Source organism: Bos javanicus, chromosome 13 (genome assembly GCF_032452875.1).
Source record: "Bos javanicus breed banteng chromosome 13, ARS-OSU_banteng_1.0, whole genome shotgun sequence".
In the NCBI taxonomy this organism is placed as follows: domain Eukaryota; kingdom Metazoa; phylum Chordata; class Mammalia; order Artiodactyla; family Bovidae; genus Bos; species Bos javanicus.
In genome coordinates, this window is record NC_083880.1 from 20,720,663 (window position 1) to 20,740,882 (window position 20,220).

The following is a 20,220-nucleotide window of genomic DNA, read 5'->3' on the forward strand; positions in this document are numbered from 1 at the left end:
GGGCAATGGGAAACTTAAAAAAAAAGCCTAAATTTTATTGAGATTCATTGTTTTGTTTTGTTTTTTAAACTGAGATTCAGTTATCTATTGAATAAAATTCTCCAGTTCTCTAAATTTTATTATGGTCATTCTGCCAGTATTTTCATTGTTTTTATGGAGGAAAAATTTTTCAGAGATCTTTACATTGGCAATTTTGTTGATATCATCCTCATTTTTTTTATTATGTTTTATGATTTCCTAAAGTAATTCACCTAGCCCTTTATCACTGAAGCAGACTTAAATTGACATGGCAACATTTATTTACACACTGCTAGCAACTATATGGGAGTACTGTTTGAGAGTATCCTTTGACACAGTTTTAGCAAATATTATGTGGCTATGTTGACTTGTGAATTTAATGAACAGGAATGAGCCAAAACTTGATTCAATAGAAATGGAATTTAATAAATAGAAATTATCATCTTGAAGGAGATTGTATGCAAGACTGCTATTTCACCTCTGTTATCTGAACTGAGCCATATTTCTGTCACAGATGAACCTACTTTTTCTTTTCCAAAGTTTTAATATTCTAACCTTTGCCTCATGCCTTGGAGCTTGTCACAATGATCCATTCCTGCAGCCTGAATTTTTTTGAATAGTATCTCACTGTTAAAATACTCAAGTTTTTGAGTTCCTTTAAGTGCATTGGTTGCTATGCAGGAGCAATAGGATTTATATTTATTCTGCTTGTATTCATTACTATTAATCACTTAGAACTTGGAAAATGGAGAAAAGGCAAGACTGCCTATCAGTCATTGAAGAAAGTGAGACCGAATATTCTACCTTATCTTTTCTGAGGATCAAGGTTGGTGGAATTCACTGCCAAAATTATTGAATTTAGCCCTCAAAAACTTGATTCATGGTTTTTATTGCTTTCATATTTTATATACTTTTTTGTCATCAGTCTTAAGTTTATGTTGGAGTTTTACTCCTATACTTACGCAGCAACTAGGAAGAAAAACCCCTTTAATGTAAACATTTGAGATTATAAATGATATCATGTCATCTTATTTTGCAATGTCATTAATCCTTATTTCATAATTTTAATAGTTAACAACTTCATCACAGGGTTATTTTAAATATGTTTTAAAGATATGCTATGCAGTTGCTTTTATGGATGCAAGCATAAAATGGGAATTTATGAATCAGATGAATCAGTTCAGTTCAGTTGGTAAGTTGTGTCCAACTCTTTGCAACCCCATGCACTGCAGTATGCTTGGCTTCTCTGTCCATCACCAACTCCCAGAGCTTGCTCAAATTCGTGTCCATCGAGTTGGTGATGATGAATACACTGAAACAAATACGGTAGAGATAAATAGATGACGTGTGATGATGACAGTGATGTGTGTATATGTGATATGATACTTACTACTAGTCTCCCTCAAGGACTAAGAATGGTATGTGGATAGGACATTGAGAACCTTTAAAAAAAAATCAGCTTCGTAAGTCCCTTCTTGATGGTGAAAGCCAGTGGCAAGAAAGGGTACCAGATGAGGAAATGGGCTTGTGGAAAAACTTTTGCTGCCAGGGATCTGCTTTTTTCTTTTTTAATCATAAACTTGATAACTAAAGCCCCAGGGAAAGCAAGAGAACTTTCTATACTTTGATATTCTCCAAGGAATATCTCCAGCTATGAATTAAAGAAATTCTATGCTGATAAGGAGCAATGTAAAATTGAGCATGCAAAAAAGTGTATGTACGCATAACTGATTTACTTTGCCTTTGGACACCTGAAGCTAACACAATATTGTGAATCAACTATATTCCAATAAAAATGTTTTAAAAATTGTGTGTGTATTAAAAAAAATACTTGTTATTGTCACTAAATTAGAATTAAAAGTTAAAAAGGTATTGCTATATTGGGTGTATTTTGAACACTTTTTTACCCCATGAAAAGAAAGCTTGTTGTTAGAACAAATGCCAAAGGATCTTAAGTTGTTTCTGAATTTAAACTTTACTTTTTATGATAACCTGAAGATTATCATTTAATTTTGGACACAATACAGAATAATTCAGTGTCATAAAATGTACTAAATGACAGTTCTTATTTATAACACATCTAACTTAAATATTTATATAATTTATTATTTTATTGAAAATGCTGTTCTATTACATAATGGCTAAAATGTATCCATCTGATTTTTAAGACCAAGCTTTGAAAACTAAATATGGTTAAGTAATTTCCTTGACAAATGAAAATAACTTTTTCTGTATGTACCACAAATGCTTTTTAGTAGCTGAATATTTATAAACAATAATTATGGGCCCATTGAATAGTGTTACCATTTGTACTGCAAACAATTTTATTTATACCTCAAACAATATATCTATATGACTCATTATGCTCATTTGATTTTTCTCTTGCTTAACATTTGCTTTCCCTGCTGAATATGAAGCAAAAGCAAACTAACGACTGTCCCCTTGTGTCACCATGATGCCAACTCTTCATCTAAATTATGTTTATAGAATTATTCCAGGTAGTACATTCTCAGAACAATTTTCTGTTATTTCAAGGATTTCAGTTATGCCTCTGACTATATCTATAAGCAATCATTAACATTCTTTTTTCCCACTTAATTAGGGTAAATTTTGGAAAAGCTGTAGGGAATAAGAGCTTTCGTAGATTTCATAATTAAGTCTGTCAATGATGTGACAATTAAATTTAATTTCCAAGACAGCTTTAAAATACCACTAAATAACTTGGGTAGGTAGACCTTCACAATCATCATCAATGTCATTTTTTCATTCTTCTTGACAAATGGGGGTTTACCAAATAGGGTAGGAGGAAATAGTGGTTCCCAGATAATACACTATAACCTTGTCAAGCATTGCAAAAATGTATGAAAGCCCAGAGAATATTCTGTACTTATTTTATAAGCTTCTAAATAGTGACAGTCCACTGGCATAATCTGTACTGCAGTGTACAGGACAGCACTGGGACTCAGTATTGTTTTCCGCGTAATCCTGGGGAAAACTGCGGCTAATTGACCCAATTCTTTCGGGAGAAAAGCACTACAAAAGAGAATTTCTTTTAAATTCTTCATTGAATTACTTATTTGGGTGGGCAATCCCAGTATAATGTTTTTTCCTGGATACCATCTTTGCTGAGTTATAACTTTCTAAGTTATATGAGATAAACTGGGTTGTGGATTACAGTCCATATTAGTATTATATGGAGTACACTCAAAATTAGTTATTTTACTGGGGAATATATCGAAGTAACAATATGGCCAGACCATTTCAAAACTAATACAATTATGTAAAGTTTAAAAATAAAAAAAAATTAAATTGAAATATTAAAAAAAAACTAAAATAAATAAGTAAATAAATAAATGGTGCAGTTAAATAGTTCATTTTTTAGACAAAAATATATTGACCTAATGTGGATATGGACCTAAATTATCGCCTGGTGTATTGAATACGTTTACCAATGATGGTCTTGTTTCTAACAGCTCACTTCCTCTCATTGGTCTCTGACTTGGATTCTACTTCCTCAAACATAAGCAGCAGAGTTTTTCTTCCAACAAATAACCAACATGCTTGTCAGGTATTTGAAAGCACATGGCATTTGAATTACTTTCCACATTTGGGAACTTCATTATTATAATTGTGTGGACATTTATTATTTTTCACAGATTACATTTTATTGCTTCTCCAGCCAAATGAATGGCAAATTAATGGTTGGCTTTCAAACTACCTGTGGTGGCCCTATACAGCATTTATGGCAAAACACTGCTGGGCTCCAGAATCGTTGGGAGAGGAATGTCATCAAAATTCAGAGTCCCCAGAGGTTTCAGGTATGTGTGTTGTGTTTTCTAACTGTCTTTGAAGGAAAAATGATAAAGGACAGATGTTTAACACCAGGTGATTAATCATCCCAGTTGTCTGAGGACTGAGGAATTTGCCAGAACTGTCACGTGTTGAAACCAAATAGTTCCAGGAAGTTGGGCAGCCAATCATCCTAAAAGACAGTTTTAAGAAGTTTAAAACGTATGTATCAAAACTAAATTTGTTATATACTGACAAGATGGCATCCCACTCCAGTACTCTTGCCTGGAAAATCCTATGGACGAAGGAGCCTGGTGGGCTGCAGTTCATGGGGTCGTGAAGAGTCGGACACGACTGAGTGACTTCACTTTCACTTTTCACTTTCATGCACTGGAGAAGGAAATGGCAACCCACTCCAGTGTTATTGACTGGAGAATCCCAGGGGCAGGGGAGCCTGGTGGGCTGCCGTCTATGGGGTAGCACAGAGTTGGACACGACTGAAGCAACTTAGCAGCAGCAGCATATTGATATAAGTAATATGACCTTCTAATACTCTTCCTAATTTCTTGAATCCCCTCCACTTTCCTTTTTCTCTCATTATTCCAATCTTCTTTCATTTCATTTTGCATTCTTAAGAATTTGACTCACTTCTAGTGAGGTGGCTGAATCTAGAGTGAGGTAAGTCAGAAAGAGAAAAACAAATATCGTATATTAATGCGTATATATGGAGTCGAGAACAATGGTACTGATAAACCTATTTGTAAGGAGCAATGGAGATGCAGACACAGAGGACAGACCTGTGGGCACCGTGGGGTTAGGAGAGGGTGAAATGCATTGAGAGAGTTGCATTGAAATATACGTAACCATTTGTAAAGTAGATAGCTTTGGGGAAGTTGCAGTGTAACACAGGGAGCTCAACCTGGTGCTCTGTGACAATCTAGAGGGGTGGGAGGAGGGGTTCAAGAGGGAAGGGACACATGTATACTTCTGGCCAATTCACAGTGCTATGTGGCAGAAACCAACACAACATTGTAAAGCAATTATCCTCCAATTTAAAAAAAAAATTGCTTCTGTTTCACAATTTTCTCAAGCTCTTGAGAGAACAGGATTGTCTTGGGTAATGAGAACATAGACTGTTTTCAATACTAATACCAAATGCTGCTGAAATGGAATCATTGTCACATTCATTTCATGGTTAAACTCAAATTATTCAATACAGCCTTCATCTTCCAAAATAATTTTGAGAATTAAAGCCAATGTAAGCCTATAAAAGACATTTATTTATGCAGCCTAATAAAACTTATGTATGATGGAAATTATAATCTAATACCTATTATAGAAGTTCTTAGAAAAATAGTGCATACTTTAACATTTTGGGCAGCCAAGCAAAATTTTCCTGTTAAAAAGGGGATCTTAAAACATTTTATTCTGAAAAAATAGGCTTTTTAAACCTGGTTTGTGACTCAATTTAGCCCAGGTAGGTTTCCTTTATCATCTATTATTAGAATAATATAATAATTTTATAATTTTGATATAGAATAGAAAATCATCCTATTCTATAGAATCATTCTATAGAAAATCATCTGATATGGGATAGATGTAGCACTTGCCTTAATATAGAGAGTAAATTGTATTGAATTTTGAGTGGCTAAGAGGGAATATGGGAGAATGAACAGGACCTCTATTACTAAAATTGAATGATAAGATATAAGAATGGCACATATTCTTAATTGATCTGTCATAAAATCACTGAAGTTCAGAATTTTCAGCCTTTTGTAAAATCAAATGGGAATCTAAAGAAGATGAAAGAAAATAATTTAGTAGATAGTTAGGTGACTCCTGGATGATGACTTGAGGATAACTGTACAGCTGGAAGCATAATTCTGTCATTTGAGGCTTTGTATCCTCTTGAAATCCAGTATTACTGGTGTGTGTGTGTCTGTGTGTGTGTGTGTGTGTGTGTGTGTGTGAGGTTGGGGTGGTATTTTAAGCCATCGGCATGTAAGTCTTCCTATAAAGGACTCCTCAGGCACAAGGACAAGACATCTTGAGTTCCTGCCTTGGTGGGGAGTGCTCTGCAGAGTGAGAACCCCAGACAACAAGAATGCATCCCATTTGTTGTGGATGTTCAGGTGTCATTAACCAAAGGAGACATTTCTAGTTTATTTATTATATTACTACTTTATTTTCTTACTTCCCTGTATCTGTCTCTCTTCTGTAACAATAGCAACAAAATAGAGCCAAGAGTACCTCTGAGGGGACACTGACTAGATGCCGAAGGATGAGCTCGCTGAAGTCCCTCTGTCTGCATGCTTGTCTAAACCTTAAGGACTGCTATGGGACTCTTGTCTGTGTGTAAACTTTATCGGTATTTATACACCTTTTCCGACTTTGAAACAGAGTGGGTGATTAAAAAAAAAAAGTCTTAAGCTATCTTTGTCAAGCATTGTGCCTTCTTGTTTTAGTACAGAGTCTGCCTGTCAATGCAGGAGATGTGGGTTTGAGCCCTGGGTCCAGGGAGATCCCCTGGAGAAGGAAATGACAACCTACTCCAGTGTTCTTGCCTGGAAAATCCCATGGACAGAGGAACCTGGTGGGCTATAGGCCACAGGTCACAAAAGAGTCAGATACAACTTAGCAACTAAAACTACAACCAAAAGAAATACTTTGGTCAAGGTCTTTATTAGTAGCAGGACAAGAGATTTGATGTTGGATACAAGTAGCGGGAACCTGCTACTTGTAAGTTAAGCGTTTTAGGATAAATTCTTTGCTTTTCTCGCTGTCCATTCCCAAATAGCATATTGTGGGGGTTGATGATTAAATATGTGTAGTAGATAACTATAAAACTTTAAATTCCCAAATAGATTATCTCCAGGGCAATTCAGCTGTAGCAGAGGAAGTGAGATTATTCACCTGAGTGCTTTAAAATGCAGCAGTGTCTTCCACCAAAACAGATGCCCATGGAGCATATTAATTTGATTCTCAAAATCCTTCATTGCTGATATAAAAACAGTGCTTCTACCTTAAAGGCATTGCTAAAAATTAGGAAACTGTATGACTCTCATGGGATCCTCTGGCTACACCGATCTTTAAGATCTGCAGGTATGTTTTAGCTCTATCCTGTCAGCAAGTGAACAGATACTCATTTGCTTTTGTTGAGCTGGGTCACAGAGTTGTGCTGTACTTGTAGTACTGCCGGCCACTATGTAGTAGCCCTTTCCTGAAAAGCTTTAGAAAGAGGCTTATTTGGGGGCATTTTGTAATCAGCGTCTCCAGACAGTATCTGCTGCCTCATCAATTTACAAGTCTCCTAGAATTATTCTAGGTTTATTTTTTTGTTTGTTTTTCTTGGCAGTTTCCCATGCACGCTGCCTTGATAGTCGTAAAGTCATTCATGCTTGCTTTAGAAATACTTACATAGATTTTAGTCCCAGCTGGACGCTGGCTTAGCATGGGTTTCTGAGAAAGCCTCTGGATCTGGCTCTTGCGTGGAGACTGTCACCTTCACCTGTAAAGGACTAACTAGATCCATCCCTTGTTAACCTGAAGTGTATGTTAATTTCTGAGAGACTGCTGCTGTATAAACTAGGAATGGTGTTTATGCATTTAGTCCACAGAAATGGCAGTGTTTCAAAAAATTTCTGAAGGTGTTTAAAGAATAACATCTAGTATTGACTGAGTGCTTACTGTGTGTAAAGAATTGCATTTAGTCCTTCGTGTACACTATCTTATTGGCCCTTCATGGCAGTCCTCTCAACTATCATTTACCCCATTGTTCACATGAGGATTGTAAGCTTTATTTTTTAAAGATGTTTTGATGTGGACCATGTTTAAATTCTTTACTGAATTTATTACAATACTGCATCTGTTTCATGTTTTGGTTTTTTGGTCCTGAGGCAAATGGGATCTTAGTTCCCCAACCAGGGATTAAACCCAGGCCCCCTGCATTGGAAGGCGAAGTCTTAGCTACTGGAGCACCAGGGAAGTCCAGAGGACTGTAAGCTATAGAGAATGAAATAATTTACCAAATCCCATACAAGATTAGACCATAGGGTAGTTTGATTTCAGATCTCAGTCAGTCACTGAGCCACGATAATTTTTTATCTAATAAAGCCGCGTAAGAATTTATAAAATATAGAAAAAAAATCCAACCTCTAGATTTGGTCAGATCTGATGTGACTTGTTAAAGAATCCTTTGTCTACTGTGTTAGATGAAACATTATTATGCATTGCATGGTGCTAATGAACTGCGATCACATTTCTCAAAATTGCAGACAAAAGCAATTAATTTTACTCTTGTCTTAAAATATTCACAGAAGCAAAGAATAAACCACGCTAAACGTATAGTAGAAGTTTAGCCTCAAATTCAGATGAAATCTCCCCTCATCCCTGTTTTTTTCTTGTTCTTGAAGGGATTTCCCCCATTGGTTTTATGGGTAGGAAGGAATAAATACTATGTTACTAAGTATATCATTGACTGTTATTTCCAAGTTGAATGTCTGGATTCTTGAAATCAGTGCCTGAATTTTAAGACGATACTGAAGCATTTTTAATATGCTATTATCTACTTGTCATTTCTCTGATATTCCACTTAGAAATGTCAGAGACTTCTCATCACTCTCCCATTCAGAAACAATAGGCTTTATTAATACAAACAAAAGATGTGGTTAATAATGATGAATATAAATTATTAACTTACTGCTACTCTCAAACTTTTCAAAATCATAATTTGAGACATTTTATCTTTTAATTCAAGAATACTTACTGTGTGAACACATGACGATGAAAAGACTACTGTCATCATCTTGTGTTTTATATATTTTCTTGAAAAAGACCATTAAATGCATACTACTAATTAGGAAAATTCTCATACAGAAGATATAAACGCAAGGGTTTCTGTTCATGTCGTTACTAGTATAATCCAAGTGAGTTTATATTCATTGTTCACCTGCCATAAAAGTTTCATTGAAGATTTAAATTGAGTATTTCCAGCACAAAGCCTCCCTTCCAAGCCATCTTCTCTTAAAATGTTTGAGGTGAAAGGAATTTGTCTCATGTTTTCCATTGCATCAGTGCAGGCCGTACCTGGCTTACGTGATGGTGTCAAGCTTCTAACTTCATTATCCGCGCTGTGATCTGCTTTTGATTTGCTACTTTGCTGTTGTTTTCTTTTCTTTATTTTGGCTGTGCCCCTGAGGCACTCAGGATCTTAGTTGCTTGATCAGGAATCAAATCCTTGTCCCCTGCAGTGGAAGCACAGAGTCCTAACCACTGGACTGCCAGAGAAGTCCCTATCTTTTTTTTTTTTTTTAGCTTCACCTAACAGAAAAAAATGAGGTGGGTATTTGGAAAAGGTTATTTGACTAAGTTTTGGAGAAAACAAAGAATGTTAATCACTTCTCTTAGAAACGCAATTACCAAATCACAAACAGCCTCTGACTACAGGGCCTGGTTTTTAAAAAATTATCATGGGTTTCCATGTTCTTTAAGGGCTTCCCTGGTGGCTCAGACAGTAAAGAGCCAACCTGCAGTGCGGGAGACTCAGGTTTGATCCCTGGGTTGGGAAGGTCCCTTGGAGAAAGAAATGGTAACCCATTCCAGTATTCTTGCCTGGAAAATCTCATGGATGGAGGAGCCTGGCAGGCTACAGTCCATGGGGGTCACAAAGAGTTGGACATGATTGAGCAACTTCACTCACTTTCCACATTCTTTAGATAATTCACTCATCCCCCTTTTCAGGATCCCAACCAAAATCCCTGGAAACTTTTTGTTTAAATACATTTAACTGGATTATCTCCTTGTACCTGGTGGGTCTTTTGTTTCCTAGCTACGTAGATCCACAAGTAATTTCCCTACAATTAGAGAAGCAATTCTTTTCCCTAAGAAAACCTTTGCTCTTGCAGTGCCAGTGGGCTTAAATGATGGCCGATTTTCATACTAGCTTCTCTTCAGTTATACCAAGTTAATCTATAATTTAACTGAATCAAATAAATAAATACACATATTGCAAACTCTGAAGAGAGGCTTGAAGGTAAGAAGGTAATTTAAAAGCTACTGCAGGACTTCCCTGGGTGGTCCAGTGGTTAAAATTCCAAGCTTCCAATGCAGGGGGCCTGTGGTTCAATCCCTGGGAAGGGAACTAGATCCTACATATTGCACCTAGGAATTTGCATGCCGCAACTGAGGCCTGGCAGAGCCAAATAAATAACATAAAAGCTACTTCATTAGATCAGGTGTGAAGATGTAGGAGAGGAAATAGCAATGGAAAGGAAAGAGGGTTAAATAGATCTTGATCGATTGGACATGACTGGGGGAGAAAGTGATGTCAAAGGTCATTTTGGAGTTTTGAGCATTGCAGATGGCAGTCTCCTGGTACCATTTTCAGAGGATGAGCGTCAGGGCAGAGGTCCAAGTTGAGAGGAAAGAACATCTTGAATTAGAAGTGACTTCGTGTCACCTGACTGAAAATATTCAACAGATGGTAGAGATGGGGAAGGAGAGCTCAAGAGAAAGAGGTTGACATTCCTGATGTAAACATGTATTCATGAGCCTGGGTGACAGTTAAAGTCCTGAAGATGAATGGGTTTGTGGGGAGAGCATGGAGGAGAAGAGAGACTGGTCAACACTTATTTCCACTTTTCTCTTTAAATGTGGCTGCTGCAAGTACCTTATGACACCTTGAAATCCTAGTATCCAAATATTAATTTTTGGTTATCTTTGATCATTGTAATACTATAGAAATGTTTTCAGTTATACTAAAATAATTGCATTTCAACTGCTGGTGCACTGGGATGACTCGGAGGGATGGTACAGGGAGGGAGGTGGGAGGGGGTTCAGGATGGGGAACACGTGTACGCCTGTGGCGGATTCATGTTGATGTGTGGCAGAACCAATACAATATATTTAAGATTTGAAAAATTTTAAAAAAAGAAAAAAAATTTTTTTAAATGTGGCTGCTATAGGTAAGTGTTCAGTTCAGCAGGAACTAGGGACTGTATCTATATCAATAGGCTTTCAAGAAGAATAAAGTTAATCTGTGCAGAGTAGATTTTTAATTAGTAAACACTATACAGTAGCTTAAATATTTTAATAACTCTATGCCATAATCAGATCAGATCAGATCAGTCGCTCAGTCGTGTCCGACTCTTTGCGACCCCATGGATCGCAGCACGCCAGGCCTCCCTGTCCATCACCAACTCCCGGAGTTCACTCAGACTCATGTCCATCGAGTCAGTGATGCCATCCAGCCATCTCATCCTCTGTCGTCCCTTCTCCTCCTGCCCCCAATCCCTCCCAGCATCAGAGTCTTTTCCAATGAGTCAACTCTTCGCATGAGGTGGCCAAAGTACCAGAGTTTCAGCTTTAGCATCATTCCTTCCAAAGAAATCCCAGGGCTGATCTTCTTCAGAATGGACTGGTTGATGCCAACTATATAGGTCAAGTGCAGTTGTGTAAGTGATGACTCGTTTGTTACCTTGCATACACCTTATCATATAGGTAATAACTATTCTTATCAGTACCTTTTTACAAAGAAATAAACTGAGGCACAGAAGTGTTAAGTAACTTCTCCAGGCTCTTCCTGCTGGGAAGTGGTGTATCTGGGATCTAAATTCAAGTAATCTGATTCTAAATATACACTTTAATCACTATGCTATGGGGGCTTCTCAGGTAGCTCAGTAGTAAGGAATCTGCTTCACAATGCAGGAGACATGGGTTCAATTCTTGAGTCTGGAAGATCCCCTGGAGCAGGAAATGGCAACACACTCCAGTATTCTTGCCTGAAGAATCCCATGGACAGAGGAGCCTGGCAGGAGCCTGACACGAAAGAGTCAGACATGACTGAGCATACACACTATGCTATGCTACTTTCATATGAAGCCATCCCTACATCACAATTTTTGATAGACTTTTTCCATCATGGTCCTGACTTGTAAGTAGTCCCATGGTTATTCTAATTTATGTGAAGAGAGGATGACTTTCTTAGGGCTATATATCGACAGTTCACTGGATACATTATGGACATTTTTCATCACATTTTTAACAGACTAGTAGACAATCTCTGGCTTAAAAGGAAATATATTAGGACATCACATTGTAGAGGAACAAAAGAAAATGCAGGACAGCAAAATGATCTGCTAGGGTTTGTGATACAGACCAAATGCTCATCTAAGAAGCAGTGTGATGTCTTGAAATAATATTTACATTATGAATAAGGTTGAGTCATGCACACAGGTTTAATGCATCCATGAATTAAGCCTCACACATTATTGATATTCACTAGTGAGGACAGGAGAATACTCTCCACCAATACACCAATGTTTTATTGATTTAAGTGAAAGTGAAGTCACTCGGTCATGTCTGACTCTTTGCGACCCCATGGACAGTAGTCTACCAGGCTCCAAGATCCATGGTATTTTCCAGGCAAGAATACTGGAGTGGGCTGCCATTTCCTTCTCCAGGGCATCTTCCCAACCCAGGGATCGAACCCGAGTCTCCTGCATTGCAGACAGACGCTTTATTGTCTGAGCCACTAGGGAAGCCATTGATTTAAGTAATTAGGATTATTTGATCTTTTCAAGTTTCTAAGATTCATTATGCTAGAGTATTTCCTCTTGGTGGAGACTTGGGCTGGCCTCCCATCACAGTACAACATTTGGTCATTTTAACAGTAAGTCACCGAACAATGATTTCCAATTAGTGTCCCAAGCTATGTTTAGATAATGGCAGAAAATGTGCAGGAGGATAGGACAAGGACATTCAAGATGGGGCTTCGAGTAAAATTCAGAGAACCAGAGGTAATGACTTTGATCTGCTCTTTACTTTTGCTTAATGATGCAAAATACTGAAAACCAGAGCTTAAGATGGAGTGAGGCTCCCAGAACTGGTAAATGCTAAGCAGTATGAAGGCATAGGAACCAAACATGGAAGATGATACAGGGAAGAAACCAGGTGGCTGTTGATTCATTTCACAAATATGTTACCTAACCTATTCTAAACATGTGAGATACAGAGAAGACTGTACATTTTTTGGTTCAGGTGTTTTTTGTTTGTTTGTTTTGTTTTTAAACTTTTTATTTTGTATTGCTGCTACTGCTAAGTCGCTTCAGTCGTGTCCGACTCTGTGCAACCTCATAGACAGAAGCCCACCAGGCTCCTCCATCCATGGGATTTTCCAGCCGAGAGTACTGGAGTGGGGTGCCATTGCCTTCTCCGATTTTGTATTGGAGTGTAGCCAATTAACAATGTTGTGACAGTTTCAGGTGGACAGCAAAGGGACTCAGCCATACATATACATTTATCTAATCTCCCTCCAACTCCCCTCCCATCCAGGCATTTTTTTGTTCTTCAAAGTATAGATCTCTCTCCGCTTGGAATTGGCATGGTCACCCATGTGCTTCTAGGAAGTATCATGTTTCTTTTATTTGTAGACTCTGTGCTACAAGACTGTAAGAAAATACTGTCCCTTGTTCTTTATTTTTGTTTATTTTTCTTGTCCAGGTTATTTTTCAAGGCCAGATGATTTCAGCTCAGGATGAAGTCATAGCTATTGATGATCTATCTTTCAGCTCAGGCTGCTTGCCAGCAGATGGTAAGATATTTTTCTCATTCTGACCCTTATTGTATAATAAATTCAGTTCAGTTTAAACATTGTGTAATGATTTTGATCTGCTCTTTTATTTTTGCTTAATGTTTTAGAGTGAACTATTTTCTATTGTCCTTATACACTGTGGTACAATGACTAGATTTGTGCTAGAGGTGAACACAGGCTACTATAAAGAACTGAAGTGTGTAATTTAGTCTCAGATTTGGAACCCTATAGCAATATTTACACTGGTTAGTTAAATCTTACCCAGAGAATTCTATGCTTTCTAGGGTATCAGGAGAAAACTGGCCCCCATTGATTTGAAACAGTCTTCTTGGAGAATCAATTAAACTAAGCCACTGAAAGACACAAATGGAGAAGTATATTAGTTATAATCTATTTTCTATTTAGACTGAAACAACTAGATCAATAAACCACACATCAGATCTAAAAAATTATCCATATCAGTCCTGTGATTATATTAACTGTGTAATATTCAATTCACCATTCACATTGTTCTCAATAGGAAAGTTCAATGTTTAAAATATAAGTTGGTAAGGATGAAATTAGTCTAATATGCAGTAATAACATTTATTTGATATATTTGAGTATAGATATTTGATAGAATTTTTTCCTTTTGAAATTTTATTATGATATGATAGAATCAAGAAAGCTATTTTGTAGAGAGGGTTCCAAGTTCTAGTTGGATACAAAGAAATGGTAGTTGTGGTTAAAATAAAAATGTTCCAGTAACAGAAGAAATGTGGTTAAGAAAAAAATGTTCCAGTCTACCTAAGAGAGACCAAGGAAACTTGATAAAGGATGTTTGCATTGTGCTTTGATACTTAAAAAGCACAGCCATTAAAAAGAATTCATTTGAATCAGTTCTAATGAGGTGGATGAAACTGGAGCCTATTATACAAAGTGAAGTAAGCCAGAAGGAAAAACACCAATACAGTATACTAACGCATATATATGGAATTTAGAAAGATGATAACAATAACCCTGTGTACGAGACAGCAAAAGAGACACTGATGTATGGAACAGTCTTATGGACTCTGTGGGAGAGGGAGAGGGTGGGAAGATTTGGGAGAATGGCATTGAAACATATAAAATATCATGTATGAAACGAGATGCCAGTCCAGGTTCAATGCACGATACTGGATGCTTGGGGCTAGTGCACTGGGACGACCCAGAGGGACGGTATGGGGAGGGAGGAGGGAGGAGGGTTCAGGATGGGGAGCACATGTATACCTGTGATGGATTCATTTTGATATTTGGCAAAACTAATACAATTATGTAAAGTTTAAAAATAAAATAAAATTAAAAAAAACACTTTATAAAATTAAAAAAATAAAAATAAAAAGCACTTCTTGCTGTTATAAGAGCTTATAGGTTTGTGTCTCTTGTCACTCAAATCAAGGTAAATTTACAAGAGCTAATGACAGCCCCTCTAAACATGGAACACATAAAGTTCTCTTTCATCTTTGTATTTTCAGTTCTTAGTATATATTAGTAAGAAATCATGATAGGATAGATTGAAATATAGATGTGAAATGTAGAACTTTAAAGGAACAGACTGTAACCTCCACTCATTCCTAGAAGTAAATAATTTAAGCAATATTATTATTATTTAAGCATTATTATTAAGGACATCAGTGACTTTTCACTACAAGCAGATAATATTCCTTAGACTTATCAGAAGGGAAGCAATATGCCAGTAGAGAATACATTGTCAACTCCAGGCGATGCATGATCTGCCATTCAAAACTCCCTTAATAATCTCTCTTCTGTTACCCTGCATGGTTGCTTCTGAACCAGAGCACAGCCCACTTACACTTGATTCTTAATGAAACATCTAGTCCCTGACCCTGACCACCTCAGCAGGGACATTATATATCTCAGTTTAGTAGTTTCTACAGAAATTGAGGTCTGCCAGACAAAATGATCCTTAATAGTTGTATTTATTGCCCAGTCTGGCTGATCACCCTCAAAGGAGAACAAAGCCATGAAATCAGCTCTTGACTGGACTTCCTGGACCATCAGGGAGTTAGGAAATGGCTGTTGCCATTGAAACTGTTTACACAGCAAATTATGCAGGAACATGCTTGGGTTGTGCTTGGGGCCTGAGATTGCTTGTAACAGGACTCTGCTAGCATTTCAGACATGAACTTAACTCTTCATCTTCAGCTCTGGGAACCAAAGCCATTTCTCTAAGTACCCATGACCCATACCCTAGGACAAAGGCCTGTGTAGATGGGCCATAATAATTACTCAGAAGACAAATGCCAGGTTTTTAGTAAGCACCTGGACTCCTTAACATCACTATAGAAATAAAAAATGCAATAATAATGGGAGTGAGAGCATCAGATACTTGAACATTCAAAGAAAAGTTGGGGTCACATAGAAAAATACTGGCACCTACAATTTCTAAGAATAGTTCCAGGTAGTGTTATCACCATATTGTTCTGAGGTGATGTGGAAATAAAGTTTCATGAAGATGAGACATGGACTTTAAAGCTCAATTATTGGGTAGGGCTTTTACATGATTGTTACGTGTATACGAGATTACAAGATAAAGCTCTAGAGAAGATGACTTTGAAATCCATGACTGAAGTCTTCAATAAATATGGAAATCAGACCTCCTCCATGGATGACCCAGGGCTATAAGTTGAATGTCGTGAGCCAAGATGTTTTTACAACATGGAAGAATAAATCAGTGTATGGAAGCAACATTGGGGATTTAGAAGGATGATGACTTTAATTTTTCGCCTTGTGTTTTATGGGGCATTGGAAAAAGATCTCTCCCCTTGGGAAAAGCTGCAAAGTGAGTGGTTTCCTTTTAGAGAAATTCTGTACTCAGGTCAAGGTCACAAAGCGTTCTTTGAATCTTTGAAGGTGAGGGTGCACGGGTTTAATTTTTCAAATAGGATGAAGATTGAAAGCATATTTAAACTTTTGGGAGGAAAACACAGCAGCATGAGGACTAATGGAGACAAAGGAGAAAGCGTTATGGGATAGGATTGGTATTCAGGTGGAGTTACATTTTATAAATGGTGGGACTGTGAGAGATGGTAAAATTAGGTGGCATTAAATTTTCAAATGAGACTCTCCAAATTCATGCACTGACAGACTACATCTAGTTAATCATCAGAATCATGTAAAAGAGTGATTGATTCTGGGATTCATTCCAGCCCTGCTAGATGGGAATCACGGAGGATGGGGCCTACGTTTTAAATAAAATACTTAGGAAATTTTTGTGAAGTCAGCCAATTCTAGGTTTAAGAACAGAACTAGCCTTTGGGACCCATGAGACCTAGTCTTGTGTTGATTTTTTGCATTTGGCAGTGACTGCCCTGGAGTAGGGTTCTGGATGACTAAAGTCAATGGTCTCAGTCTCGTGTGGTCCTGGTGGTGATGGCCAAGGTGGGAGAAGCAGGCAGAGCCAACCCAACACCTTCTGGACATTTCCATGAGAAAATCCTACTCCAGTGGAAAATAGGGTTAGATATGCATTGGGATGCAAGAAAGCAGAAAACCCTGAGATTTTTGCTTTTGCTTTTGACTTAATAGGCTTCCCTGATAGCTCAGTTGGTAAAGAATATGTCTGCAATGCAGGAGACCCCAGTTTGATTCCTGGGCTGGGAAGATCTCGTGGAGAAAGGATAGGCTACCCACTCCAGTATTTTGGGGCTTCCCTTGTGGCTCAGCTGGTAAAGAATCTGCCTACAATGCAGGAGAGCTGGGTTCCATCCCTGGGTTGGGAAGATCACCTAGAAAAGGGAAAGGTTACCCCCTCCAGTATTCTGGCCTCGAGAATTCCATGGAATGTTTAGTCCATGGGGTTGCAAAGAGTCAGACATGACTGAGTAACTTTCACTTGTCAGATGACTTAATAGAGGAGATAGATAGTCATGGCATAGATTCTTCAACTCTGATACGCTAAATTCAAGGACTAAGGGGTTTCCTTGCTACTTGCCATCTATGCTTCTGGAATAACCTCTCTCATTCAGGATAGGAAGAAGGAAGGAATGGCATAGGACATAGTTTTGGACACATCGTTCATCAGCTAGATGATCGTCAGGCAGATAACCTTGGTTGCTAGGGAGGCTAAGAAAACAGAGTGTTTAAATTTGGCCTCTGTAATAAAGGAAGGCAAGGAGAACAGGTTTATAAGTTGAGTGAGCATCCATTTGCTACAGAAACTCAACATTAGCATATTTAGAATTAAATTCCAATCTTCTTTCAAACTCTATTTCTTTTCCTATGTTCCCTATTTTAGTCATTAATGCCTGTTTGGTCTCACATAGAAGCCAAGGAGTCATTCTTCAGTCCTTCTTCCCCCTTCTCACCTCCACATTAACTTGGTGCAAAACATTATTGAGAGTATGTTCTTATATTTCTCTAATTGTCTCCACTTACTTATCATTATTCATCTGACTCTGATTTTGTGTGTCCCACATTTTTTTTCCTTGGATTTTGAAAATTCCAGTTTCAGTCTATTCCACTCCACTAATCACTACTATCTGCTATCCACCGGTTTGTACTTTCTAACATCCAACTATGACCAATCTCTACTTTATTTAAATCCCTCAGTAACTCTCATTGCCTTCAGAATGGAATTCAGAATTTTTTTTTTTTTGTCATGACACAAGGTCACCAGTATCCTGCTCTTACACACCAGCCCAAATTCTTTCTTCTTAATTCCCCCAAGAATCCCCATATTCTGACCCAAAAGAGCTACTTGTGAGTCCAGTGTTATCTCCTTTTTTGCATATCTTTGCAAACATTGCTCCCTCTGCTTATTTCATAAAAATTTTCTTTGACCTGTCCTGCTACTAGATATCCTTTCAGACTGAGTCAGGGTGTCTTTTCTGAGAAGCCTTCTCTTACAGAAAATGCCCCCACACTCCAAGTCCCTGTACATACATACACACACAGTATTGATTTGCCTCCACAGCTAAATGCTGAGAATTGAATAACAGATTGAACAAAGAGTATGTGAAATTATTTAAATATCAAGTATTTGGGATTTTGGATGAATTCTTCTTTCTGCCGAGCCACAAGCATCATTCCATAAAAAGCAGATTTAAATAAAATATCATGGGAATATATTTATTTAGCAGTACTTAAACTTATGCGAAGAATATTATATTATTTTTTAGGTTTTGTTTCAGTATCAAAAATAAAGATGTGTCTTCAAAATAATGAGATTTTTATCAGGATGAATTAAGCTGAGGCAAACATTTGCCATGGTTTAGTAGAAACATTGTGTTTTCTGTCATTTTACAGCAGATACATAGCATTTGGAAATGAGTCCACTTGAAAGTGAATGCTGTAATAAGTCTTTTGGTGGTCATTTTGATTTATAGAAATGGTTCTGTTTAAGATATATAGGTTTCCTGACAAGACTTCTCTATTTTCTTCTTCAAACTAGTGTGCTTTCAAAAATTTGTTCAGATTTTTTTTTTCTTTTGAGACAAGGGAACAATTCTATTACCGTGTTTTTATTTTCTCTGTTTTGATGCTTTGATACCCGGTGTCTTGCTGATCACAGAGGGTCTGTCTCTTCCAGAGTGAACCAATTCCTAGAGACAGTAAACCAGCTCGCCTTACAGTGTATTTTTCAAACTGACAGCCACCTCTTTAGGCTTTCATACTCTGGGTCACTAGATACCTGCCTTAATTACCCCAGGGGGAGTGCATGTTTTCTAAGGCAGTAGTTAAAAAAAAAAATATCACAGACTGGATGGCTTAAGGTGGTGCTAGTGGTAAAGAACCTGCTTGCCAAAGCAGGAGACATAGGAGACACAGGTTTGATCCCTGGGTCAGGAAAATCCCATGGAGGAGGGTATGACAACCCACTCCAGTATTCTTGCCTGGAGAATCCAATGGACAGAAGAACCTGGCAGGCTACAGTCCATAGGGTCGCACAGAGTCAGATGTGACTGAAGAGACTAAGAATGCACAAACAGATGGCTTAAAGCAACAGAAATTTCATTTCTCATGATTCAGAAGGCTGGAAATCCAGGATCGAGGGGTCACCAAGTTTGTTTTTCTTGCATTTTTTCCCCCTTGCTTGTGGATGACTGTCTCCTTGGTCTTCATATAGTCTTCTTTCTCTTTGTGTCCATGTGCTAAATGCCTCTTCTTTTAAGGACACCAATCATATTGGACTAGAGCCCGCCACTATGGCCACACTTTACCTTAATTACCTCTTTACAGATCCTATCTCCAAATATGGTCACATTCTGAGCTACTGAGTATTTGGACTTGAACCTATGAATTGGTGGTGGTGGGTACAGTTCAGCCCATCAGAGCAACTAGGGATAGCCCTGACTGACTAAATGAGACACTGATGGATTTTCAGACCATGGCTCTATGTTTGTCAAAACACACAGAAATAAATACCAGAAATGTATAATTTTATTGTTTAATTTTTTTAAATTAAAAAAAATAGTAACTTTTTACAATTGGGAAAATTCTGATCATGAGAAATCCACTAGATAGATTTTCTCTTGTTCTTATATTTTATTTCACCACATAGATTATCATGTGTACTATTATCATTAGGAAAAAAAAAACAGTTTCTATTTTTTACTATAGAAGTATAAACAACTCTATAAATAAAGTGATAGATACAGGTATTATCATGGTTTCTGAAGGCTTTCAAGTTGGACAATAAAACTAAATTCTTTTTATAACATTAAAGAAATATTTTAGATTACTTCCATGCTTCCATTGCATTACTTCCATGCAACAGTATCTAACCACTGCCCTTCCAAGACAGGGGTATTCACTGTGCATTTATTATAAGGAAGATCTGTTTA

At 37.5% G+C, this 20,220-nt stretch overlaps 1 protein-coding gene across 1 annotated transcript in view; it reads left to right on the forward strand.

Moving 5' to 3' along the window:
• MALRD1 (MAM and LDL receptor class A domain containing 1) overlaps positions 1-20,220 on the forward strand; it is a 555,525-nt gene that overhangs the window by 14,646 nt on the left and 520,659 nt on the right. The window contains exons 3-5 of the mRNA XM_061435952.1: positions 3,492-3,586; positions 3,675-3,836; positions 13,306-13,396. Coding sequence (XP_061291936.1) covers positions 3,492-3,586; positions 3,675-3,836; positions 13,306-13,396 — 348 coding nt within the window. The remainder of the gene's footprint in view (positions 1-3,491; positions 3,587-3,674; positions 3,837-13,305; positions 13,397-20,220) is intronic.